Source organism: Octopus sinensis, linkage group LG7 (genome assembly GCF_006345805.1).
Source record: "Octopus sinensis linkage group LG7, ASM634580v1, whole genome shotgun sequence".
Classification (NCBI taxonomy): Eukaryota; Metazoa; Mollusca; class Cephalopoda; order Octopoda; family Octopodidae; genus Octopus; species Octopus sinensis.
The window spans coordinates 78,586,795-78,613,555 of record NC_043003.1 but is presented as its reverse complement, the minus strand read 5'-3'; the positions used below and the strand labels follow the sequence as shown (position 1 = coordinate 78,613,555).

Genomic DNA, 26,761 nt, shown 5'->3' with positions numbered 1-26,761 from the left:
TCCATTTTTATGCTAACCTTCACTCCCGCAGATGTCATTGCTATCTCACTTCCACTATTACCTCCCTTCACCCTGTCTTCCACTATTCTTCCACTCTTCTACTATTCTCTCATGTCAGCCTCCATTTCATTCACTGTCTCAACTTTCTCTTACTGCCCTCTTGTCTTTTTACCACTTTAGTGACATTACTTTGAAAAGAGTCAATGTAGAATAGATTCTTTTGTCTTGTGGGACACAAAGCAACCTCACTAATGTTGGTACATGATAAAATGCGCCAAGCACACTCTGTAAATAGTATGTGGACAAGTGGAAACAATTTAGGGTTGAGAAAACTCTTTTTTTTAGTCCTGCTGATGACATGGCAGTCAAATGCACTCCACCTACTTTTTAAAGTGGTTGGTTTTAGTAAAGTGAGACAACTGGGCACAGCTGTTTGGACACTGACAATCTGCCATGGCTGACTGGTCATCGAACCTGTTTTGGTAATAGTATTTTTTGGCATTAGAGACATACACATGCATATGTGCAAAGAAATACACACATATAGATAGATAAACAGACTGACAGACAGACAGATAGCCCTATAATACATAAAGTGAAGTAGAAATGCTTAGTAGTTGTGATAAAACGCTAGTTGTCAACTAGAATAAAAAATGAAATTTTTATGGTGTCAAAAGGCCCCTGGGACAAAAAGCATCTGATGTCAAAAAAGTCAGTTATATCAGTGATGCCAAATGGGCAAGAAAAAAATGTCTCATTCCTTAGTTTCAGGAAGGGCATCATATCAAGGATGCAATGTACAAATTAGATGTAGTGTACCAACTCCTCCAAAGTAACTTTGAATAAAAATTGTCTCAGAGCATGATGAACTCATCTAACTCATGTCAGAATGGAAAGTAGATGTAAAATAAAGCTGATGATGATGATGTGCATATATCTGTGTTTACTGATGTAAATCTTTATCTTGAATTACATCTCTTTATGTAGTAGTCATTTGGTATATAAATGTCTTAGAATGATTACTGGGTCAATACAGTCGACTGAAGCCTTTAAAAGCAGTGCCCAGTATGGCCACAGTTCAATGATTGAAGCCAGTTAAAAGAATGGGGACAATAAGTGTATAATTACTCAAATAAACAACAAAGGAACTTCTATGTGTTTTCTTGATTTGATCTGCTAGATATATCAGAGGAATCTCCCTTACATGATACCCTTCTGTCTTGTTAAGGGAAGGGAGACATCAGATAATGTAGTCCTAGGTACATAATCCACAAGAGTGGCCATGTTTGGAGCCACTTTTGGTGATATTTCCACTGCTTCAGGGCTGATTTGGAGTTACATGATAACAGTAATGAAATATCCTATTAGATTTTGAACTCTCCTCATACAAACTGTCAAGTTTTGTCTGCCCTGAATAAAGACCTTCCAGCTTTTCAGGCATTGTGTACCCAGGAATACAATATCCAGTGTGTCTTCCATTTTTAAAAGTTGTCAACTAGTGTGACACACACATACACACAAGCATAGCTATTGCTCATCGATGTGTATGATCTGGTAGCTTGTACCATACTTTCCTCATTGTTTTAGGTATCTATGTAGTCACAAGCAAGAATAAGACAAGATGATTTTCATCAATTTATTAGGCTGGGGAAGGCATGGCTGTGTGGTTCTGCAGTTGTCTTCAAATCTGTGCAGTTTTTGGTTCAGTCCTACTGCACAGAACTTTGGGCAAAAGTCTTTAACCTAACCTCAAGTTGCTAAAGTATTCTGAGTAGAATTTGGTAGGCTGAAGTCGTATGGAAGCCTATTGGTTGGACCATTCTTGTTTTCTGGTGACAGACTTAATTTTTCGACATGTTTAATACCCACTAAATAGCCCATGGTCCAATAGTGCCTTTAGCAGGGTTCACTCAGCTGCAAACAATTGAATCAGATCTCCAGTCTGAGGAAAACTTCTTTCCTTCATCCCATCAGTCTTGTAGACCCTAAAAAGGCAGCTCGTGCACTATCCTTTTTCCTGTGATTAAGATATTTTCAAAAAAATAAAAATAAAAAAATTAGTTTTATTGTTAATCATCATCATCATCATCGTTTAACGTCCACTTTCCATGTTAGCATTTGACTGAGGACTGGCAAACCAGATGGCTGCACCAGACTCCAATCTGATCTGGCAGAGTTTCTACAGCTGGATGCTCTTCCTAATGCCAACCACTCCGAGAGTGTAGTAGGTGCTTTTATGTGCTGCCGGCACGAGGGCCAGTCAGGCAGTACTGCCAACGGCCATGCTCAAATGGTGCTTTTTATGTGCCACCTGCACAGGAGCCAATCCAGCAGTACTGGCAACGACCTTGCTCGAATGTTTGTTCATGTGCCACCAGCACAAGTGCCAGTAAGGCGACACAGGTACCAATCATGCTCGAATAGTGTTTTTTACGTGCCACCGGCACGGAGGTCAGCTTGTTGCACTGGCAGCGATCACGCTCGTATGGTACTCTTAGCGCTCCACTAGCATGGATGCCAGTCATAGAATTTGATTTTGATTTCCATTGCCTCAACAGGTCTTCGCTGTTTTCCCCTCTCTTTACATATGCAAGCATGGAAAATTGAATGTTAGATGATGATGATGGTTGTGATTATGGTGGTGATTAAAAGATGGTTTTCCTAAAGTGAGTCTTTATTTTTTTGGTTTTAGTTCTGATTTCAACTGTGGCCTTGTTCAAGCTGAGAAGTCTGTTGTTTATCCTATCCTGGAATGGCTTCTACAAAGAATAACAGATCTGAAGAAACGGGCTTATCTTGCTCAGTTTCTTGTGAAGATTACTGTTCCTACAGACATTATGCAAGATCAAACCGTAATCGAATCCTATGAACAAGTAAGTTACCTTCTATTTGGTTTCACTTTCTAACTTCCTCTTCCCTGCAGCTATCTTTTTGATAGAGTTGTAGTATTATTCTTTAATTTTTTTTCTTGTACACATTTCAGTAATTTGCAGCCATGCTGGAGCACCACCTTAAAGGGTTTTAGTCAAAGAAATCAACCCCAAGACTTATTCTTTGTAAGCCAAGTACTTAGTCTATCGGTCTCTTTTGCTGAACTGCTAAGTTACTGGAACATAAATACACCACCATCGGTTCTCAAGCAATGGTGGAGGGTGGACAAACACAGACACAAAGATACATACATATAAATATATACATGCATATGTTGTGATACTTGTGCTGGTGGCACGTAAAAAGCACCATCCAAACGTGGTGGGTGCCAGCACCACCTTGACTGGCTCCCGTGCCAGTGGCATATAAAAAGCACCAACTGATTGTGGACACTGTCAGCCACCCCTAGCACCTGTACCAGTGGCACGTAAAAAGCACCTACTACACTCATGGAGTGGTTGGCGTTAGGAAGGGCATCCAGCTGTAGAAACTCTGCCAGATCATGATTGGAATCTGGTGCAGCCATCTGGTTCGCCAGATCTCAGTCAAATCGTCCAACCCACGTTAGCATGGAAAGCTGACGTTAAATACTCTTTTTACTCTTTTACTTGTTTCAGTCATTTGACTGCGGCCATGCTGGAGCACCGCCTTTAGTCGAGGAAATCAACCCCGGAACTTATTCTTTGTAAGCCCAGTCTTATTCTATCGGTCTCTTTTGCCGAACCGCTAGGTGACGGGGACGTAAACACACCAGCATCGGTTGTCAGGCGATGTTAGGGGGATAAACACAGACACACAAACACACACATACACATATATATATATACATATATATACGACAGTCTTCTTTCAGTTTCCGTCTACCAAATCCACTCACAAGGCCCGGGGCTATAGCAGAAGACACTTGCCCAAGATGCCACGCAGTGGGACTGAACCCGGAACCATGTGGCTGGTTAGCAAGCTACTTACCACACAGCCACTCCTGCGCCTATGATGATGATGATATATATATACGATGGGTTTCTTTCAGTTTCCGTTCACCAAATCCACTCACAAGGCTTTCATTGGCTTGTCGCTATAATAGAAGACACTTGCCCAAAGTGTCATGCAGTGAGACTGAACCTGGAACCATGTGGCTGAGAAACAAGCTTCTTACTACACAGCCATGCCTGAACACTGTCAGACAAGTACATTAGTATTAGTTTTTCCCTGCTTCAAGTTTTCCTTGCTAGATTTTGTTGGAATAAGAAGAGCAATGACTTTCTATATAGAAACTGTTACAGAATATAAGAGACACTTTAATGCCAGTACAGATAACTCAGCTAATTCTAGTAACGCAATAAAGAATGCACAGTCTATGGTCTCAAATAACTGTCGATAGGAAGAGCATCTGTCTGTTAAAAATAAACAAAAAAAAAAAGAAAGAAAAAGAAAAAGAAAAGTAATATGAACACAACTACAGAGATTGCTGGTTATTCTCTGTTGTGGTGCATCCCAGACGATGAAGAATTGTGACAGTGGGTGAGACCTAGTTCAATCCAAACCAGCTTAAAAAAACATGTTAAATGATGATGATAATGATTTTGTTTCTACAGCTGAATAACCTTCCGAAGTGAAATCTTGTTTTGCCAATGTGGCAAACAGAAGCAAGTATAGTTGAGTGCCTTGTTGAAGCATACTGGATAACATCCCCAATCATAAACTATTATGCTTTCCTCCCACACAAATATTTTATGATATATATGAAACAATTTTCTTCATAGTTTATAAAACTCTGCATTTTTAATCATCATCATGAATTTATTTTCATTCAAGATATCTATCATTTTTATGAGCTTGTTTCTTATAAAAACTCTTTGAGGAAATTTCAGAAATTTAAAATAATATGAAATATACCAGAAATTTACATAGAAAGGTCCCATTTGATATCTGTTGCTTTCACCAGGATGTAGTAACCCTTTCGTTACTGTATTTATTTTGAGATGCTCTGTGTTTCTTTCAATGAATTTAAATATAACAAAGAATTTAGTAAAATAACTTAGTTATCATTCAGCTACTGTTAGGAACATAAATTGTGACTAAGGATTGGTGGAAGATTTTAATTCAAAACTTATGAAAACAAGACATTTGTACAACAGAACCAGAGCCGGTTTCAGCTGGGTTAGTAACGAAAGGGTTAACTAATGTGTTCGTTTGTGTATCAAAACTAAATGATCTCTGGTTATATCCATTTTGTTTTCTTTTGTTTCAGTATGAAGAACTGATTGAACAGTTCAAAGAATGGCACAAACATTCTGAGCAACAAAGGAACTCCAGCTTCAACACTTCCGAAATTCGTCGTGATATCAGCCAGATGGAGGAAGAAAAAGAACAACTTTTGAAACGTATTGAGAGGCTGAAGCATAAAGTAAGTTTAATTAGGTCATGGTGGAGGTGGGCAATAATAGACTTCCTATTTGCTTTTAGTTTGGAATTCCATTGAAACAGTTTATAGAAAATATTTCATTCAAAATATTTGTCTGAGGAAATGGAAGTAGAAGGAAGAAGAAATAGAGAAACAATACTATCTGTATTTTGTTGATTTAATTTTGTCATTTTTTCATTGACAATTTCGTAGTCTGCTTCATCATCATCATCATCATCATTGTTTAACGTCCATTTTCCATGCTAACATGGGTTGGATGGTTCAACTAGAATCTGGGAAACTAGAAGGCTGTGCCAGGCCCAGTCTGATCTGGCAGTGTTTCTACAGCTGGATACCCTTCCTAACGCCAACCACTCTGTGAGTGTAGTGGGTGCTTTTTACGTGCCACCTGCACAGGTGCCAGACGAGGCTGGCAAACGGCCATGATCGGATGGTGCTTTTTACGTGCCACACAAGGCTAATACTGTTGTTCTTGTTTAACCCCGGGTTAGTCCTGATTAAGCAGAACTAGAACCATGATATTTCCAGTAATGACCAATCAATTGTTTTGTATATCATAGACAATTTCATGCAATGGATCCTTCTTTAATTAAGAACGTAAAGTGTATTGTCTGTATCTCTTCATTGAACCAACACTGCTGAGGTTATAATGTTCTCAACTCTGTATTGTCTTCTCTTGCTAGCCAAACATGTCACAGAGTTACTAGATACATTTCATGATGGCCCCAACACCTGTTGGGCTGTTTTGTAACTCTCATGACTAAAGAGTCTTCACTATGCTGTCTTTGTTCAATCAAGTCAACATATGAACATGGGTGGGACAGTGAAGGAAGTGAGACATGTTGGGAAACGAAATGATTTGTGTGAGAGGAGGATTGAGGAGGGAATAATGGCAGAGACAATGCTGGAATGACTAACAGAAGAGAGACAGTACTAGCTTAGGGCTTCTGGCCAATAATGTGGGAGAGGTGGTGCTTGTGGGTAAGAAAGAGATCAAATGCGAGTGAGGGATGTCATAGTAATCTGTGGGAGAATGAATGATATTTAGCAGTACAGAAGGTTTTGGTTGCTGGTAAGAGAGAGAAAGCACTAGTGAATGATAGTCATAGAGATAGGCTGGGTGATGGATGTCACTAATGAATGACTTGAAGGAGAGGGATCAATGGTTAGCAGTGCAGAAAGATGTTGATGGGATGCAACAAATACGAACAGATCTTATCCCTTGTTAATCTGCATCTTGAGGGAAAAGAGAGAGATATGAGTGATGGTTGCAGCAGGGAGTGGTAATTGAATTAGGACAGATCTATCATCACTCTTTGTTGCATAGGTGGCATAGTATTGTAAATAAGAGAATAAAAAAAAAAGAAAGGGTATTGAGGAGATGGGGGAACACAGATAAGGACTGCATAGGAAGCCAACGGATAACACAATCCAGTATCCATCACTTTCATTACTTTAATTAGCATTTTAACCCTTCTTGTACAGGTAGACTGGCCTTCTCCAGCACCATGCATAACCAGTTACATTGGTCCTTTGTCATCACTTTCATGAATTACAGCATGTCTTCACCACTTTCTTTCTTTTCTACAGGTTCCATCTGAGTTCTTTATACAACTGTCATCATTTCATACACATCATGCACCCTTATCAGAACAGTCTTTCTTGCATACAACAGCTAATTACTTTTACATCCAGTTTTTCTCTCAGCACATTTCTACATTGTTGTTTATACACTCTAAGATTACATATTCAGCAAAGCAAGCTTACTTCGTTTCTTTTTGAGTCTTTACTAATCCTCAGCATTCAAAACGTCATGCTTTACTACCAAACAGCATAATGCTTTATGCATACCTTTCATACAAACTGCCCATCACTCAAGAGAGAGCCTTTTTGTTACCAATAAAGATAACGTGTTCTGAACTTTTTTCCATCCCTTGGTCATGTTAATGTTATTGCCCCTGAATGAAAGGTGACGATACAGACAGTGGGGACGCCTTTTGTCTTGCAGGGTACATACAACTTCAGAAGTGCTGGTGTTACAATAAAATGCACTGTATACACTCTGTAAAGTGGTTGCTGTTAGGAAGGCAATGAAGTAATAGAAACTGTGCCAAGACATTACTTTATGAGCGATATGTCGCCCCATTCATTTAAAGGGCAGTAACTGTAAATAAGGACTGACTTAAAGCGTGAAGGTTCATTCAATTAATGTCGACGTGGAAAGCAAAGATATGATGATGGTTTTGATTGCAGGGCCACTGATGACAACCCCTTTCTCCATTGAAGGCTCTTCCAGATTAGCAAGACTTACAATTTGAGCATCAGTAAGCCAGTGTTTGCAGGGGTGGAGAATGGACAAGAAGGTATTCTATATTGTTGACAGTTTCAAGAAATATTCGGAATGATGTTAACATCATGTTGGCAGAGGTGATGGAACAGTCTACATTATGAAAGAAAGGAAAATGAGTTTGTTGCATGGTCTTGGATTGAGTTGATATAAACCTAGCTAGCTCTGGGGAGAAGTTGTTGTGCTGCAAACTCAGAAAAGGAAGACAATGTACCTGTGATCCATATGTGGGACCAATGATAATAATGAAATTATTGTATACAGTGCTCAGGTGCACCACAACTTGCCAAAAGTGCATATAAAGCATATGCAGTAATGTACAAATGTCTGGAAAGTGAACAATGTATGAGTCAGATACATGCTTGCAAGTGTATGGAGGGGAGAAAATCAGGTGTAGTGTTGGCGAATCTCAGGATGCAGTACTTCGGATGCAGTACTTCGACAACTAACAAGGTGTCATATACCAAAAAACATCTGAATATCTTGGTGTATGAATCTTTGTTGGTTAGGTGCATTCTTTTGGAGGTAGTTGGGATGTAGACAAAGATTTTTTTGTTTTTACTGACACTTGAAATGGCAAGGATGTTTCATTTGAGATTAATTGCTTTTGTAGGTTGAGTCTCATCCAAATGCCCAGACTATGATGGCTGTTGCACGGAAGCTAAGAAGGGAGCGAGATGAAGAGAAGAAACTTGCTGAACAGAAGCAAAGACAAAATGAGCAAGTATGTTATTTTTATAATGAATTAGTGAATAATAAACTACTATGTAATAAACATACATACATTCATATGTGTGTGTGTGTGTATATATGTACAGGGTGTGATGAGTAAATTGTCACCATTTTATGTTTTTAATTTTACATTTGTGCATTGTTTGTTTTTGATTTTGTCAGCTACACAGTATAGTAGGGTCAGTTGGGCACTATATGTGAGAAAAACAGCACCATAACACAATTCACAATAAGTTACAGCAGTCATGTTACATGTTTTTTATCTGCTTGCTGTATTGTGTCCAACCCTTGTTGTAGGTACAACCATAAGAAGTTGGATTTTACTGTTTACATCTACAAATCTGAAGGAGTTAGACTATTCATTGGTGGAAAGCTTTGGTTCTGAAAAGTCAAGAAATTGCTTTGGTAATCAGAGAGCGGCTGGGCCAACTGACATGTTCTAGCATATTGGTCAATAACAATGATTTCCTCCTTTTCCATGGCATATGTTATATAGTAATAAAGGCAGTGAGCTAGCAGAAGCGTTAGTACGTTGGGCGAAATGCTTAGCGGTATTTCATCTGCCGTTACGTTCTGAGTTCAAATTCCACCGAGGTTGACTTTGCCTTTCATACTTTCAGGGTCAATAAATTAAGTACCAGTTTCGTACTGGGGTAGATGTAATCAACTTAATCTCTTTGTCTGTCCTTGTTTGTCCCCTCTATGTTTAGCCCCTTGTGGGCAATAAAGAAATAAGAAATTTATATGCTGTATCATATGCTAATAAACAGGACACATGACTCTTTCTGTTGAAAGAAGATCCTTATTGTAAATGAAGACTAAGACTCCGAGTAGGGCCCTGCCCCAAATATCAGATCACTTCTTTACTCACAACAAACTTATTCCACCTTTTGATCCATTTTTCATTTACTGTTTACTAACACAGACCATTATAAGTTTCCTCAGATTCTACTGTTTTACTAGAAATAAATAAGTTTTATTTTCTGTTTAATAATGGGTGTTTTCCCAAGTGAAAGACTTTTTGCCAAGAAATTTGTTCAAAGGTAATCCAGAAATGGTAAATTTAGATACATTACCGGGTTTGGTCATAAACAAATTACAGCTCACAAGACTTTCTGAATGGCCAATGAAAATTTGAATGATCTTTTTAATGGTGCAGTCTGCTTGATAATGAGCCATGTCTCATGTGGCCTGCTTCTTGAACAAGTTTGCCTATTTCTGACTTGGTTTAACACTACCACCTGGCCTTTGAATATTTCTAGTGGAATCCATTCTGTTGAAAATATCCATGCCAGATTTCTGATCCTGATCTCAAAGTGCTTCCTCTCTTTCTCTAGCTAAATAATAGAAATATAATAACACCTTTGACAAAATATTTATTTATTTATTGTCTGTGGTCAGTAAGTGTTATTTCCTATTTGCTTCTATATAGAAATCAAAACAAAATTACTATTATTCCCTTCAAACTTTGCTTTTGTGACCTTGACATCAATGTTATGAAACTGACCTGTTTTCCATTACATTTCCGACAGATTCGGTGCTGAGTTGCTTGAAGCAAAAATATCATTTCAGCAAATATTCTGCTCAATACCACAGATTTGCTTGTCAGTTGCTTGACCGTAACTACTTGAGCAGGTCCCTTAGTGGCTGACACTATGTGGATCTTTGATCATGAGCAGGAGTAGTGGGGGAGCATCATAGCCATGTGTTAGAGGGATTCTTTGGGATTTGAATAAATGTAACAAAAGCAAAGTTTGAAGGAAATATTACCTGTTGTTCATACTTTCTAGGGATAAATAAATCGGAAATAACAGTTGCTACTCGGGGACAAAATTTGTGTTACACAGTGTAATTAAATAAATTTGATCTTTTTTTCTTTTTTAATACACTTCTAACTCTAAAATTAAACTCAAACATTTTTTCTCCTGAGCACTAAAACTATGCTAAATTGGTTTCCAGCAATAATTCTCTATAATCTATTAATCCATGATCTTATATCTATCAGATCCATCAAGCTGAACAGAAGATCCGAAGGTTACAGCAACAGCTAAAGAACACACAGCAATACAGGAATGGGGCAACTGCAAAAAGTAAGTCATGTAGTGAGGTGCCTACTCACTGTTTGTGACTAGTGTTTGTCTGTTATCATATGGTGTCTATAATTAATTTTCTAATTTTGTAAGACACTAGGTCGTTAATTGTCATTACCCTACTGGGAAAAATATTTGTTAATCATGCACATACCTTCATGAATTGTTCAAAGTGAAAGTCTTTTTTTAAAGTTTGTGTTGCATTGTCTATACATTGAACGACATACAGAAAAACACACACACAAATGACCAAAAAACAAAAAAAAACTATATGTATTATATATATGAGAGGGTACTGACAAGTTCCTGGTTTTAAGGGTATGACAAAAGGCCTGTTTGGAGGCCCAACCTTCTGAGTTCTTTTACAGGGCTTAGAAAAGCAGAAGGACTGCTGCAATGAGTGGATCTGAGAGGAGAATATGTTCAATAAAATCATAATTAATTGATCCTCCTATATTTCAGTCCAAACAACCTTTGAATGTCGCATTGTATCACTCAGACAACATCAGCTGAATAGTAAAGGAAGAAATGAGTACATTACATGCATACTCAAAAGTGAGAGCAACTACACCTTCAGAGTACAATCATCTAATGTGACTCAAAGGTGGCTGGAAGAGAAGCAGGCATCAGTCCCAGCAAAAAGCAATGCATGGGTACGTATGTATGTTAGAGGGTAACAAGAGCATTTACAGGAACAGTAGCCTCTCTTGGATCTGTGGTAGATACATTACATTCCACCTTGAATGATATGCATTTGCTAACCATGTATTGGAGATAGCTGCTAAATACCTGATAAACAAGAGAGACAAAGATACCGCCAAACCTCCACATTGTGATAGAAAATGTTGGCTCTGCTATACCAGTGTAGAATATATCACCCACATCATCAGCAGCTGCTCTAAAATGTCTACAAGATACTACCTGACCATGAGGTATTATATAGTTGAAAAGACTAATTAGAACACTATATGGATGCAGGATTGTCCTGATGTATACATCAAAGGCATGTCAGAACCAACATGTATTCACACCTTTAAAATCAAGGAATGTTGGTGGAACACTCCAATAGAAACAGCCACTCGGTGCAACCATAACAGAGTTACTGCCTTTGTGCAGACATAACAGTTACTGCCTTCATAAATGGTGTGGAACATATTGTTCTGTGAGACATGGAACAAAAGCCGTGCACTGTTGTGGAAATTAGCTGTTCAGCAGATGTGAATGTACCATCAAAAGTCCAGGAAAAATAGAACATTAATGTGATACAGCATTTTTTGGAATGGATCAAAGTTTTGCAACTTCTGTCTGATAGTCTTTACTATTATCCTTTCTGACATCTATTATCCAACTCCAATCTTTATTTCAAAATTTTGCCTTAAAGGCATGATCCAATCTTGAATAAAAAATCTGAACTTATTTTGACTTGCCAACATATACCAAAATTCCTGCTGATTCATTTCAAAGCTGATGTCTGGCATGATTCCATGTTATTGATCATATGATCAACCAAGTGTTTAAAAACTAAATACCATTTCAATTTCCATTTTTACTGTCATTGTATACTTGTATTTAATCCATACCTACCTTTAATCTACAACAGTGTATCCTATTTTAATCCATTCCTAAATATCTATGTTTAATATATAACCATGCATCTGTATTTAATCTTTATATGTACACCTATGTTTAATCTTTCCCTATTTACCCTTTAGCATTTAAACTTGTCAAATCAGTGCTATTATATGGCAGTGAAACATGGACACTGAACTTAGCTAAATGGATGCTACAAATGGCAGCAACATATGACAAACAGATGCTCTTATGGAAACCTGCCAAAAGTTAGCAAGATAAGGCAAAGATGGCTGCAAGTATCTCGTCACTGTGTGTGCCACCCTGAACTGGAAGCATGTGACGTAGTCTTTTGGAATTTCTTGTTGATGTAAGAAGATGGAAACATTGCTACATTTGCATTGACGACTTGTTCGCAGACAATGACCTGGAATGTATCCAAAACCTCAAGGCAGTGATGTTGGACTGAGAAGTATGGCAAATGGACTTTGTTACTGTGGGCCATGTTGAAACCCAGCCATAGGAAGAAAGTGCCTCTCACATCTACCTTACAATGTCATTCTAAAAATGAGCAATTGCATTTTCAAAATTTCAAAGCTACAAGATAATGTATGATTAAGTCAAAGCAGTATGAATAAATAAGCATTGTATTTGATAGAGTAATCTGATTACAAAAGGGTTAATTTATAACAGATCTATTTAATCTGTCCATGTACACCTGTATTTGTAGTGATATTACAGCAGCTTGAAGAAGAGATTAAGACCAACAAGTATGTAGTTTCTACTCAACAAGTAAAAGAAATTGAAGAGAAGAAAAAGATTGAAAACATTATGCAAATGGCTGTTTCTGAGCGTGTTCTTGGTCAGCCTGAACTAGAGGAGTTGGAAAATCAGGTAAGCCACCCAATCATCATCGTTTAACATCTGCTTTCCATGCAGGCATGGGTTGGACGGTTTGACAGGAGCTGGCCTGACAAGCTGGCACCACACTTCAGTGTCTGTTTTGGCATGTTATTCTTTTACGGTTGGATGCCCTTCCTAACAGCAACCACACAGCAGAGTGAGCTGAGTGCTTTTTACAGGTGAGGTCACTTTTGGTATGGTTTTTACAGCTGGATGCCTTTCCAAATGTCAACCACTACTTTACAATGTGAACTGGATGCTTTTTAAGTGGCACCAGCACTGGCAGGGTCACCAAGTAACTTTGAAAGACAACGAATCTTTGAGAGGGGAGGGGGCATTGGAAGAGGTGATGTTGTGCCAGATGATGAAAGGTTAGAGTGTGACAGGGAGAGACAGAAACAGATGTCTTGCTGTAGAGGAGGTACATGGTTACCCAGCTATAGAGAGAGTGAAATGACTAGGGAGAGAGAGATACAGAGACAGGCAGACAGAGAGGGAGAGAGAAAGAGTTAACAAGAAAGAAAGTAGAAGGCGGCGATCTGGCAGAAACATTAGCATGCCTGGCAAAATGCTTAGCAGTATTTCGTCTGCTGTTATGTTCTGAGTTCAAATTTCGCTGAGGTCGACTTTGTCTTTCATTCTTTCGGGGTCGATAAATTAAGTACCAGTTACGCACTGGGGTCGATGTAATCGACTTAATCCCTTGTTTGTCCCCTCTGTGTTTAGCCCCTTGTGGGCGATAAAGAAATAAGAAAGAAGTTAGAAACAGGTGCGATGCAATAAAGGAGATACATGCTTACCTAACCAGAGGAGAGAGAGAGAGAGTGATCAGAAATGAGGACAGAAACAGGCATGCTGCTGAATAGGAGATACATGGTTATCTAGAGAGAGAGAGAGAGGGAGAGAAAGTTAACAAGGAAAAAGACAGAAACAATTATGCCGTTGTAAAAGAGATACATCGTGATGATGATGAATATACCGGTTTCTGCTCTCTTTCTTGATCATACTCTTTCCCTCCTTCTTTTGCTCTCCTCTCAGGCTAGGTAACCACTTATGAAAAGTAATTCCACCATTCAGTATCTCCATCATATTTTTTTATCCACTTAAATTTTTTTCCTATCCTGTATAGTTGCTGGTATTTCGAAAATTATCTCTCAATTTCCACAGCTTAGGCTTGACAGGTTGCCATGATCCTAGATAGCTCCTGGTCATAGATAGTGTGGAACCATACCTTTCTCATTATTTTCATTCAGCATGGTTTTTATGGATGGATGCCCTTCAGAACACCAAACACTTTGTAGAGAGTACTGGATGTCTTGTTATGGCACCAGCATTAGTGACAGTCTTATCCTTGACAAGACTAAAGAATTTTCCTGATTCTCCACTTTTGGAACAGTAAATAAGTGAATATATATATATATTTAGTTTTCAAATATTGGCACAAGGCCAGTAATTTCAGGGGAGGTATAAGTTGATTAGATCAACTCCAGTGCTCAACTGATACTTATTTTATGGAAACCTGAAAGAATAAAAAGCAAAGTCAACCTCAGAAGAATTTGAACTCAGAACGTATCGACTGATGAAATGCTGCTAAGCATTTTCTCCAGTGTGCTAATGATTCTGCCAGCTTGCCACCTTACTGCATATATTTATTAAATGGTAAATCAACAAAGATAGCTTAATGAAAATTCATCAATTTCTTTGATGCTTTTCTAGATTAAAGAAAATTCTGTAGAATATCTTCAATAGCCTGCTTTTTGGGGTTTTTTCTTCCATGTAATTTTAACTTATATTAAAGAAATCTGTGCAAGTTTTATTGTTTTTGAGAATTTGTCATGGAGAATGTTTACCTGCAAATTATTTTCAGCTTCAAGACCTCATTACAGAAGTCAATCAGCTAATTGAGAAAAAAGGTATTTTATCAAATGGAGGTGATGATAAACTGCATTTGTTTAGGAATCAGGTGAGTCTTGGGAATGGCACCATTTTCAGTAAATCTCTCAGTAATTTATATGATTGATATTTGTAAATCAATGAATGATTGCAGGGATGTCGTTGATACTTGATTGTAAAATAGTCTCTGGATCCATTGTGAAGCCAGTAATGACATCCTCTGTTTCACTCTTGATTTCAGGCCACCATTGTTGCCCGCAAGAAAGATGAGAAAATCGAAGAAGTGAAAAAAATGAGGGAAGAAATTAACAAACTTTCACAGCAATATGAATCAAAGAGACAGCTTCTGAAAGAGACTGGTGGTGGGGAGATTTTGAGGGGAGAGGATGTAAGCTGATGCTTTCTCTCTCATTTTTGTTTGCCTCTTTTTTTGTCATTTTCTTTCTCTTTTTTTTAGTGTCTATATATCTGTTTCATTTCTCTCCCTTCCCTTTCATCATTTTTTTTTACATCTACATATTATTATCTCCAAGCACCATCCGTTCGTGGCCATTGCCAGCGCCGCCCCGACTGGCCTCCGTGCTGGTGGCACGTAAAAGCACCATCCGTTCATGGCCGTTTGCCAGCTCCGTCTGGCACCTGTGCGGGTGGCACGTAAAAAGCACCCACTACACTCACGGAGTGGTTGACGTTAGGAAGGGCATACAGCCGTAGAAACACTGCCAGATCAGACTGGGCCTGATGCAGCCTTCTGGCTTCACAGACCCCAGTTGAACTGTCCAACCCATGCTAGCATGGAAAGCGGACGCTAAATGATGATGATGATGATGATGATGATTATCTCTCCTTTTTTACATCTATATGTCATTATCTCCCTTTTCTCTGTTTTTCTTTTTCTTTCTTTCCACCTCCCCTCCTCTTTTCTCTCTGTTCCCTTTTCGTTTTTTTCCTTGCTTCCTCACTTTTCTATTTCAAACAGAAAGATGTTGTTCGTTGAGTATTGCTCTCATTTATAATATATAATGTTTTAAGTGCAGCAATACTCAAACATTATGTACTTTAATACAACATTATATTTTTATTGTCAATTTTTTTACTATACACAATGTTTGAGTATAGCTACCTTTTACAGTACATAATGTTTTGGGTAATGCTGTCTTTTAGAGTACCCAATATTGGAATATTGCAATTTTTTCCAGTACATAATTCTGTGTAATACAATTTTTATCCTTGGCTAGCGACTGTTATTTCCTACTTGCTTACCCATAGAAAGTATGAAAAATGGCTAATATTTCCTTCAAACTTCGCTTTTGTTACATTTATTCAAACCCCAAAGAATCCCTCAACACATGGCTATGATGCTCCCCGACTACTCCTGTTCATGATCAGAGATGCCCATACTGTCAGCCCCTAAAGGAAATGCTCAGCTAGTTAAGGTCAAATAAATCTGTGGCATTGGGCAGAATATTTGCCCTGAATATGGCTGAAGTATAATGGAAAATAAATCAGTTTCAAAACGATGATGTCCAGGTCACAGAAGTAAATAGTTGCCATTCCCTATGCTTTCTAGAGAGAAGAAAATAGGAGATAACACTTGCTGGCCAAAGACAAAATAAAATTATAATTTTGTTTGGTGCGGCCTCACCTGGAATTTGCATCACTGGTCTGGAACCCCTCTCTTGCCCAGGATATTAACCATCTGGAAACCATTCAGTGACATGCAACCAAGAGAATACCCTCCATCAGGCATTTGCCATATTCTGAGCGCCTTACTTCCCTGGGCATGGATACATTGAAACTCTGACGTCTGGCAGCTGACTTGGCAGACACCCATAAAATTATTAACCATCTTACTAACAATAACTCTGAGCACCTTTTCAAACTCCACCTGTCTAATACCCGTGGACATGTGTACAAAGTCAGAAAACAGCACAGCTCCCATGACTTTCGGAAACATTTTTTCCCGCTAAGAGTTGCTGAAGCATGGAACAAACTGCCAGCATCAGTTGTCAGTTGTCGGAGCATTGCATCCTTCAAAACTTCAAAACTTCCATGCTTCCTGAGATTAGCCAACACTACACCTGATTTTCTCTCCTCCATACACACACACAAGCACATATTTGACTCATACACTGTTCACTTCCCAGACATTTGTACATTACTGCATATGCTTTATACGCACTTTTGACAAGTTGTGGTGCACCTGAGCACTGCATACAATAATTTCATTATTATATTATTGTAATGTTTGTATATTGCAATCTTTTATAGTACATATTGTTACAGTATCACTTCATTTTGAAATACATAGTATTAAATATTGTATCCATTATAGTATTGCTGTTTTTATACTTTAATTCTTGAGAATTACTATCTGTTACAGTACATAATGTTTCAGTATTATTATCTCTCACAATACATGTTTCAAGTATCACTATCTTGTAGCTTATATAATGTTTGGGTACTGCTATCTTTTCTAGTACATGATGTTTGTTAACAAGCTCAGATCCAAAAGCAATTTGCATAAAAAGAAGAAATTTGAACTAGAAGAGATCAAAGTTGAGCATGGTGTCCTTTCTCGCACAGAGGAGATCCTCTCTCATAAACTTGGTCTCAGCAATGAACAATTGGTAAGTTACTTCTAAAGTTATTCACTCGTTTCATTTAATTAGGGATTCAATGCCTTCTGTTGTTTTACTACAAACATTCTGATATACTGTAGTTATATTTCTTCTGTCTCTTTTATCGTTTGACTTGCTTCAGGCATTAGACTGTGGCCAAACTGGGCTACTACCTTGAAGGATTTTAGTCAAATGAATTGATCCCAGTACTTTCTGTTAAGCTTGGAACTTATTCTATCAGTCTCTTTTACTGAACTGTTAAGTTACAGGGATGTAAACACACCAACACCAATTGTCAAGTAGTGGTGGAGGGCAGGCAAACACAGACATAAATAAATACACACACACACACACACACACATACACACTCATTCATTCATTTTTATTGACTTAATCACATTTCAAAGTCTGTTATTATTGTTGTCATTGTTGTGGTTGTGGCTAACAAACAGTTTATCATAATGTCACTTGAATTTTTTTCTTTTTTAAGTTGATATTTCTGTAGGAAATAAAGGCTAAAAAAAAATCTGTGTACAGATGGATGTAACACCCATGCCACTACCAGTCCCCTGCCCATCAAAATATCTGAATCCAAACATAAAAGCTGTGCCCATTATGTTATATGCTGTCTCTTCTATTTTTATTTCTTCAGTGTTAGAGCTGTGTAGAATTTTGTAGTACATTGGCTACTGTCAGCTCATGTTTCTACTGATATATTAGGCAACAGAGTACATATAATGCTTAGAAATGTGTATATACAACATGCAGTAACTACTATTTGTAGCATACACACATTTCTTTCCTACTTTTCTACTCTAGGCTCAAGGCCTGAAATTTTGGGGGAGGAGACTAGTCGATTAGATCAACCCTAGCACGCAACTGGTAACTTAATTTATCGACCCTGAAAGGATGAAAGGCAAAGTTGACCTCGGCAGAATTTGAACTCTGAACGTAACGGCAGATGAAATACTGCTAAGCATTTCACCTGGCATGCTAATTACTGAGTTCAAACTGTCAAGACTGCCTTTACTTTTTATCCTTCTGAGGTCAGTAATATAAAGTCCTAGTCAAGAGTTGGAGATGCTCTAATAGACAATACCCTCCACTCATATCTGTAGCTTTGTGTTTACATTAGAAATCTTTTAGAAAAAAGTTCTAGAAATCATTATTATGTTTTAGTTTATGAGGATAGAGGAATCTGGCAGTAGGAGAGTCCTTATTACATGTTTTGTAGTATTCTTTTCTACTCTAAGCACAAGGCCTGAAATTTTTGGGTAGGGAGCTAATCAATTATACAACTGGTACATAATTTATCGACTCCGAAAGGATGAAGGCAAAGTCGACTTTGGCAGAATTTGAACTCAGGATGTATTGGCAGACAAAATACTGCTAAGCATTACAGGTCTTGTAGTATTATCACCCATCTCAGGGTGGTGAGCCTGCAGAATTTTTAGCAAGATTAGTGAGCCTGTAGAATCATTATCAAGGGTGGTGAGCCAGCAGAAATGTTAGCATGCCAGGCAAAATGCTTAGTGGAATTTCATTCATCTTTGCATTCTGAGTTCAAATTCTGCCAAGGCTCTCTTTGCCTTTCATCCTTTCAAGCTTGATAAAATAAGTACCAGTTGAGGACTAGGGATGATGTAATTGACTTACTCCCACCTCTGAAATTCCTGGCCTTGTGCCAAAATTTGAAACCAATATTATCACCTACCTCTACCAAATAGAAAGAGGTTTTTGTGCATCACACAACCTACAACCTCTCTTATCCCAAAACTGCTGCTGTTCTTATGGTATCTTGCCAATAGAGTCAGTACCGACTTTACAGGATCCTTCTTTCAGTCACTCCTCGATCAAGATTTCTCTGTACCTTGAAAGAATCATAACCTAGTTGCTTTCAACGACAGCAATAAATACTCACTGCTCCTGTACCAATCACCATGCTCAATCCATCCTCCCCTTTGAAATTCCCTTCCCAAGTTTTTCCAACAGATACCATATTGCAAGTTAATCAAAATGGGTATCAGCAACAACATCAAGTGACCAGTGTCAGAGGACTTACAGAGGTAATGAGAACACCACCTTCTACAATCTCAGATGGCTTGTGAAGATCAAGGGTACAATCACATCCTCTTGGCTAAACTTCTAAAAATATTTTAAAAATTTAGTCAGCTGATTTTAGAAATTATTTTTCTTAAATTCTTTTCAATCATTGAACTGTGTTCATGGCTGTGTGGTAAGAAGATTACTTCCCATTCACATGGTTCTGTGTTCACACCCACTTCATGGCACCTTCAGCAAGTGTCTTCTACTGTAGCCTTACCTGTATATATGCATAAATGTAATTGTTTTCCCAAATAAATTACACTCCATGATTGAGACTCTGATGAAGCAATAAGGTGTTACTCAGGCATTCAACTATGAGCCCACCAAATTTTATAGCAGAAACAGATGTAAGCTAATGAAGTCAATAAGATTATCATTTATTCCTTTGTCATCTCTTTTTTTTTTCTCTTTTTTTCTAATGTGAATGAAACCAATATATTTCTGTTACTATATACTGGGTGATTCAAAAGTTGCCATACATAAGAAACAATTTATTTTTTTATAAGAAACAGTTTTTTTTTTTTAATTTAACTGTTTCTTATAAAAAAATAAACTTTTCCTATGTATGGTGAGTTTTGAATCACTCTGTATATATATATATATATATATATATATATATATACACACATACATGAAACTGATATATTTCTATCACCTTCTAGACACACCTGGAGGCAAATAAAGGAGTCTCTGGCTATTGGAAAACCCAAGAAGAACTTGAAAAAGTTTCTACTTTGAAAAGTGAATTTGATGAGATGAAGGACAAGCAGTTAGAAGACATGTCTCACATGATACATGTACTGACTGGGAAAATTGGAGAGAAAAAGGAAACTCTGGCCCCTATCATTGAAAACTTAAGGTCTCTTCGGGAGGAATGTAAGGTTAGTAGAAGCTCCTTTACATTACATAGTGTTTAGAATAAATATATATATGTGTGTGTGTGTGTGTGGAGGCGCAGTGGCTCAGTGGTTAGGGCAGCGGACTCGCAGCCGTAGGATCGCAGTTTCGATTCCCAGACCAGGGGTTGTGAGTGTTTATTGAACGAAAACACCTAAAAATCCGCAAGGCTCCAGCAATCCCTGCTGTACTCATTCACCACAACTTTCTCTTACTCTTTCTTCTGTTGGCCTGCTCACTTAGCCAGCGGGGTAGCATCATTTGAAGGCTAAAATAATGTGAGACGTGTTGTGACCAGCGATGTGTAGCAACATCTGATAGCCTGGGCGGTCACGGTGATATATATATAAATATATATATATATATATATATATATATATACACACATACATACACACACATAGTTCTTCATTTTTTGTCTGCTAGTTAATGACTTTGGACTCTAGGGCTATATTTATATGAAATCGCAACATTAAATACTAGTCTTAATCTGCACATAGCCAAGAGCTACATAAGGAAAACACCTAGATTTTACTAAATACAGATTTATTTTTTTATATATATATGTGTGTGTACGTTTGTGTACATACATACACACACACACACACACACACAAATGAGCCAAATGAAGAAACACTTAGTGACCAGTGTTATGAATATAGACAATAAAGACAAATAAAGGTCTATCAAATAATGTACAAGATAAATTCTTGAAGCTATCTTCCCTTTGAAAGAGGATTAAATAAATACTTTGTGGCAACTGCAACCTTCTCCAAATGTGAAGTAGAGATACTCTCAGAAACTGAGAATTCACTAAAGCTGACATGTCACTAAGTCTAATTGTCTGGAAACAGGGGGACAGCTATGTACACACACACACACATACATACATATGAAGAACACCAGAACACCATATTCCTGGTACTCCTTTCCTTTTTGAGGCCACATCATGTTTCAGGTAGAACTACTTTGATTTTCTTACTCAATCTGTCGAGTGACAATCATGCAAGGGATGTTCCTGGTTATAACATTTAGAGAAATTCTATATTTTCATCATTCACTCCTATTACGTTTTTTTTTTTTTTCTTTTGGTGGGATACGAGGACAGTGCAAACCACTTTTCATTTCTGTAGAACATCAACTACCATCCCATAATTCCACCATCAGTTGTTGAAGACATTTAATGAGTTTGTCTCCTATTTTTCTAGATTTCTACTGGAATCTTGTCCACTCCTGGCAGTTTTCCATCTTGAAACCAACACTTCCATGCTTGAAAGATCTGCTAAATGTGTGTGTCTATGCATGTGTGTGAAAGTATATATATATCTTATATGTCTATTTGAATGTGACATATTCTATTCTTTAGAACTTGACACAAGAATATGAAGAAAAGAAATCTTCTTATAATATGCAATCAGCTAACCTGGAAACTCAGAGATCTCAGCTTGAAAAAGTAAGTTTATATTTTTTTTAGATATTTATTTTTTTTTAAGAACCTATTTTCTCATGGATGCTGTTTTTACTTCATTTTAAACCAAACTGGAGCAAATTTAATAAGGTTCACATATGTCATATATGAATAATAAGCAGAACATTTTGATTAAGATTATTCAAGCAATTAGTTAGCAAAAACTCCTACAAAAGTTTTAAAATCTAAATATCTACAAGCAGAGGAGATCATCATCATCAGCATCATCGTTTAATGTCCGCTTTCCATACTAGCATGGGTTGGACGTATGACTGAGGGCTGGCAAACCAGATGGCTGCACCAGGCTTCAATCTTGATCTGGCAGAGTTTCTACAGCTAGATCAAGATTGAAGCCTGGTGCAGCCATCTGGTTCGCCAGCCCTCAGTCAGAGATAACCTTAATAAGATCAGTTGATGAAAATGTTTAGACAATGTAGTTAATAGAGATTGGAGGAAGTAGAGTTATGTACCTGGATCTGAGGCACTATATGATAAACGTTATAAAACTTATGTGAGATGTAGTCCACCACATTATAACAATCTTTATAACCATTGTATTTCATACGTACAGAATCATATTTCTGCAAGGTGGTGGTGGGTGGGGTCATTTAGTTATCTCTTTCTAGTTTATTCTCATTGAATAATCCTAATGGAAATTAACATTTTTTAATAGGTTCTCCCTGGATAAAATCAGTTTTAAACATCATGTTATCATCATCAATCATCATTTTACATCCACTTTGCACGTTGGCATGGTTTGAATGCTTCATCATGATCCTAGTCCTTATTGGGAGTCACTGCTTTCATTCACTGATGTTTCTATGTATCGCTTTGGCTTGGTAGCTATGATTGGACACCCTTCCTGTTGCCAGCCACTTTACAGTGTGTTCTGGGTGCATTTTCTCATGGTACCAACTCAAGAGTTTGGTAAATCCTTCACAAGACAGAAGTAAAGAGATTTCATAGCCCTATGTTTTCTTCACTCATCTGCCATTCATCTTACAGTGGGAGGGTAGATATAATTCCGCCAAGGTTGACTTTGCCTTTCATCCTTTTGGGGTCGATTAAATAAGTACCAGTTACGCACTGGGGTCGATATAATCGACTTAATAACTATGTCTGTCCTTGTTTGTCCCCTCTGTGTTTAGCTCCTTGTGGATAATAAAGAAATAGGTAGATATAATCCTATCAAAAAAGAGAAAAGGAGCAGGTACCCTGTTATTAAAGCAAACATAATTTCATAACAAAATATTAAAAGATAGATAAGCCTCTTAATTCAACCAATGATAGAAAGTGAAGGAGGTGGACACCCTGTTATCAAACTAACATAATTTCATATCAAAATAAAATGGGTTGAAATGAGACTACAAAATCCAGCAAGAAAAGGAAACGGAATTGAGGTGGGTACTGTGTTATTAAAATCTCATAAATCCATGTCAAAATATAAAGTGTTGATAAGACTTCTGAGCTCTACCAAAGAAGGAAAGAGACGTGAGAGGAGTACCCTGTTATGAAAGCAACATAATTCCATGTTAGCATTGTGGTTAGAAATTGAAAATTAAGGTATGTTAAGGTAATTTGAAATGAGTAAATCTTTAACGAGTGTTGGAAGAAAAATTAGTCTAATCTACATTTACATTCAGTTTACTCCTTATTTGCTTAGTCTTCTTATTGCTTTGATTTTTGTCTTTCTTCTCTCCTTCCTTTCCTCTCTCATCTTTCTACTGTTACTCTCCCTTTTTCCTCCTACTACTTTACTGTTTATTGTTCCCCACTTCCCTTTAATTCATCCTTCTAATGCTTATGTTTTTTTTTTTTTTACCTCCCACTACTTCACTGTTTATTGTTTTTTCCCTTTCCTTTCTCTACGTATTTCAGTCTTCTCCTACTGCTGTACCCCTCACTCCCTTAGTGTCTATTTGAAGTTGTCTTATAGTTTCCTTTCTCCATTAAATAGCTCTTCCAAAAATGTTATATCATAATTTCTTGAAAAATATTCTGAAAGAGTTCGAAGCCAAATATGTTCAAGTTGTGTTGTTTAAAATTTTAGCGACCATAATACTAGAAATAATGTATGGTTTATTCATATAATGGAATATCTTCGTGTAGACACATAGAATCATTGTTTTTGTTTAACCCTAGGTCTGTCTTAATGAAGCAGGCCTATGAGATGATTGTAATACCTATTAGGGTCCCATTTATGGGTTAAATGAATTTTTGTAAGGGTAGATTGAACTGCTTAGCTGTGGTGAATGTAATCAGTCTAGGAGAAGAAAAACTCCAAAATTAATATCATCTTCCAGCATGTCCTAAGCCAGCACAGAAAAGTATGGTTGGTAAAACTAACATAATGTGTGTCTAATAATGTAGATTCAGATCAGAGGTAGTAGATGGCAGTCACCCTTGAAAGGAGGGCACATCAGCATCCCCAGACTGATCAGGAGTTCACTCCAGCAACCTCAGACTATGCCAGAGGAAAATAGCAGCAAATGAGGAGACAATTGTATTTCAAGTGTGACCATCCATCTTTTTTTTTTTACTCTTTTACTCTTTTACTTGTTTCAGTCATTTGACTGTGGCCATGCTGGAGCACCGCCTTTAGTCAAGCAAATCGACCCCAGGACTTATTCTTTGTAAGCCTAGTATTTATTCTATCGGTCCCTTTTGCTGAACTACTAAGTTACGGGGACGTAAGCACCCCAGCATTGGTTGTCAAGCGATGTTGGAGGGACAAACACACACACACACACACATACATACATACATACATACATACATACATAAATACGATGGGCTTCTTTCAGTTTCCGTCTACCAAATTGACTCACAGGGCTTTGGTCAGCCCAAGGCTATAGTAGAAGATGCCCAAAGTGCCATGCAGTGGGACTGAACCCAGAACCATGTGGTTCGTAAGCAAGCTACTTACCACACAGCCACTCCTATGCCTTTTGTTTATCTTTTTTTTACATATTTTTGTTTATCTTTTTTACATATGTATTATTTAGCACTACATTTTCAAATGTGTCCTTCCTTTTTTTAAACTATAGAGTACGATTTGAGGGAGATTTAGTTGCTGTTTCTAACTGTTTGAGCAACAATAAAAAATTTGTTTATTTTTTTTTACCTGTATTGTTTTTCTTTTGTGGTTTTATTTTTTTTAAATAGCAGCTGAAATTGGCTTCACTGAAGCTTTGATTCTTTAACACAATACTATTATGTCTATGTCTGAACTATTTCATGTAGGAAGTGCAAGCATACCGAGATGAGAGCAATGTGGAAGAGACAAGGTACCATTTGTTCAGTCAAAAGATTGCTATAATCAAAGCACAGAAGCAGAGAGTGTCTGAGGAAATTCAAGCTTACAAATCATTGGATGCACAGGACAAAAAGAAAACATTGAGGTAAATTACAGTATTCCTGAACAGTGAGAAATAGCTAAGTGATAGACAGCTGGGTGAACAGGGATGGTAGACAACTGGGTTGGTAAGTAGCTGGGTTGACAAGGTTGGCAAATAGCTAGATTGACAAAGTCAGTAAGTAGCTGAGTTGACAGGTGTTGGCAGATAGGTAGATTGACAGATAGCTGGGTTGGCAGGATTGGTAGATAGCTGGGGTGACAGGATTGTCATTGGGTTGAAGGATGGGTTGACTGACAGATAGCAGAGTTGACAGGGTTATTTGATGGGATTGACTGGTAGTTTTGGGTTGACAGGTTTTTAGCTTCACTGTGAGAGGGTTGTCAGTTGAATTGACAGGAAATTTGACTGCTAATTCTAGCAAGTTAGTGTATAGTTTCTGTATTTGTAGATGGTTGTGTTGATAATGAATAATAAATATAGTTTTGTGTTGTATTTGATAGGGCATGGCATCTTTCATGAATTTTCCATTTGCCATTTCAGAGAAATTTACCAAAGGAAAATCAAAGAACAGGAAAACATGGGTAAAAAGCTGCGTGAAAAGAAGAAATTCCTCCAAGATAACTACACTCCCAATTTGAAACAGATGAAAGTATGGAAAGATTTTCTTCGCATCATGGAGTGTAAGAAGCAATGCTTTGAGCAAGCATCTCTAAACCACAGTGGTTCTAAAGCAATGAATCCTGCTTGGGATACAGCTCTTCTAGAAGAAGACAGACTAGTTTTGTAAGGAGCTGAAAGAGAACTTAGAAGAACATAGTTAAACAATACCTGATATTCCGTCCAATTTGTTATTGTTATAAATAGATTATATTTTTTTTTCTGTACAACTACACAGCATGAAAAGTGGAGAAATTTAATGTACCAATGTATTTGGTAGCTTTGGAACATATTTAGTATTGGTTTGGAAATAATCTTGGAGCTATAACAAAGCCAAAGAGTGCAAGCTGATCTGATACACTACTTGTGCAGTTTTTGCCTAGAATTTGGGACATTCACCATCAAAATTTCCTTCCACTGCAAGACCATTTATGTAACATACCCACACTTCAGTATATAAAATGTTTTCATATTTATGCATATGCAAACGTATATTTTATGTAATTTAACTCCGAATGACAATATAGTCTTAAGACACTTCATTACAAATAGAATTAAATCATTCATTCATCATCATCATCATCCTCATTTAATGTCTGTTGTTCATGCTGCCATGGGTTGGACAGTTTGACCAGGGCTGGTAAACTGAGGGGCTGCACCAGACTCCAGTTTGATTTGGCATGGTTTCTATGGTTGGATGCCCTTTCTAACATCAACTAGTTCGAGAGTGTAATAGGTGCTTTTACATGCCACCAGCATGGGT

At 37.5% G+C, this 26,761-nt stretch overlaps 1 protein-coding gene across 3 annotated transcripts in view; it reads left to right on the top strand.

Moving 5' to 3' along the window:
• LOC115214129 (intraflagellar transport protein 81 homolog) overlaps positions 1-26,480 on the top strand; it is a 35,182-nt gene extending 8,702 nt beyond the window's left edge. For all 3 annotated transcript variants that reach the window (XM_029783192.2, XM_036504858.1, XM_029783191.2), the window contains exons 4-15: positions 2,693-2,873; positions 5,183-5,338; positions 8,317-8,427; positions 10,441-10,525; positions 12,825-12,988; positions 14,865-14,960; positions 15,132-15,278; positions 17,371-17,520; positions 20,280-20,498; positions 21,881-21,967; positions 25,226-25,383; positions 25,882-26,480. In XM_029783192.2, coding sequence (XP_029639052.1) covers positions 2,693-2,873; positions 5,183-5,338; positions 8,317-8,427; positions 10,441-10,525; positions 12,825-12,988; positions 14,865-14,960; positions 15,132-15,278; positions 17,371-17,520; positions 20,280-20,498; positions 21,881-21,967; positions 25,226-25,383; positions 25,882-26,128 — 1,801 coding nt within the window. In that variant the 3' untranslated portion in view covers positions 26,129-26,480. The remainder of the gene's footprint in view (positions 1-2,692; positions 2,874-5,182; positions 5,339-8,316; positions 8,428-10,440; positions 10,526-12,824; positions 12,989-14,864; positions 14,961-15,131; positions 15,279-17,370; positions 17,521-20,279; positions 20,499-21,880; positions 21,968-25,225; positions 25,384-25,881) is intronic.
• The last annotated feature ends 281 nt before the right edge of the window (positions 26,481-26,761 follow it).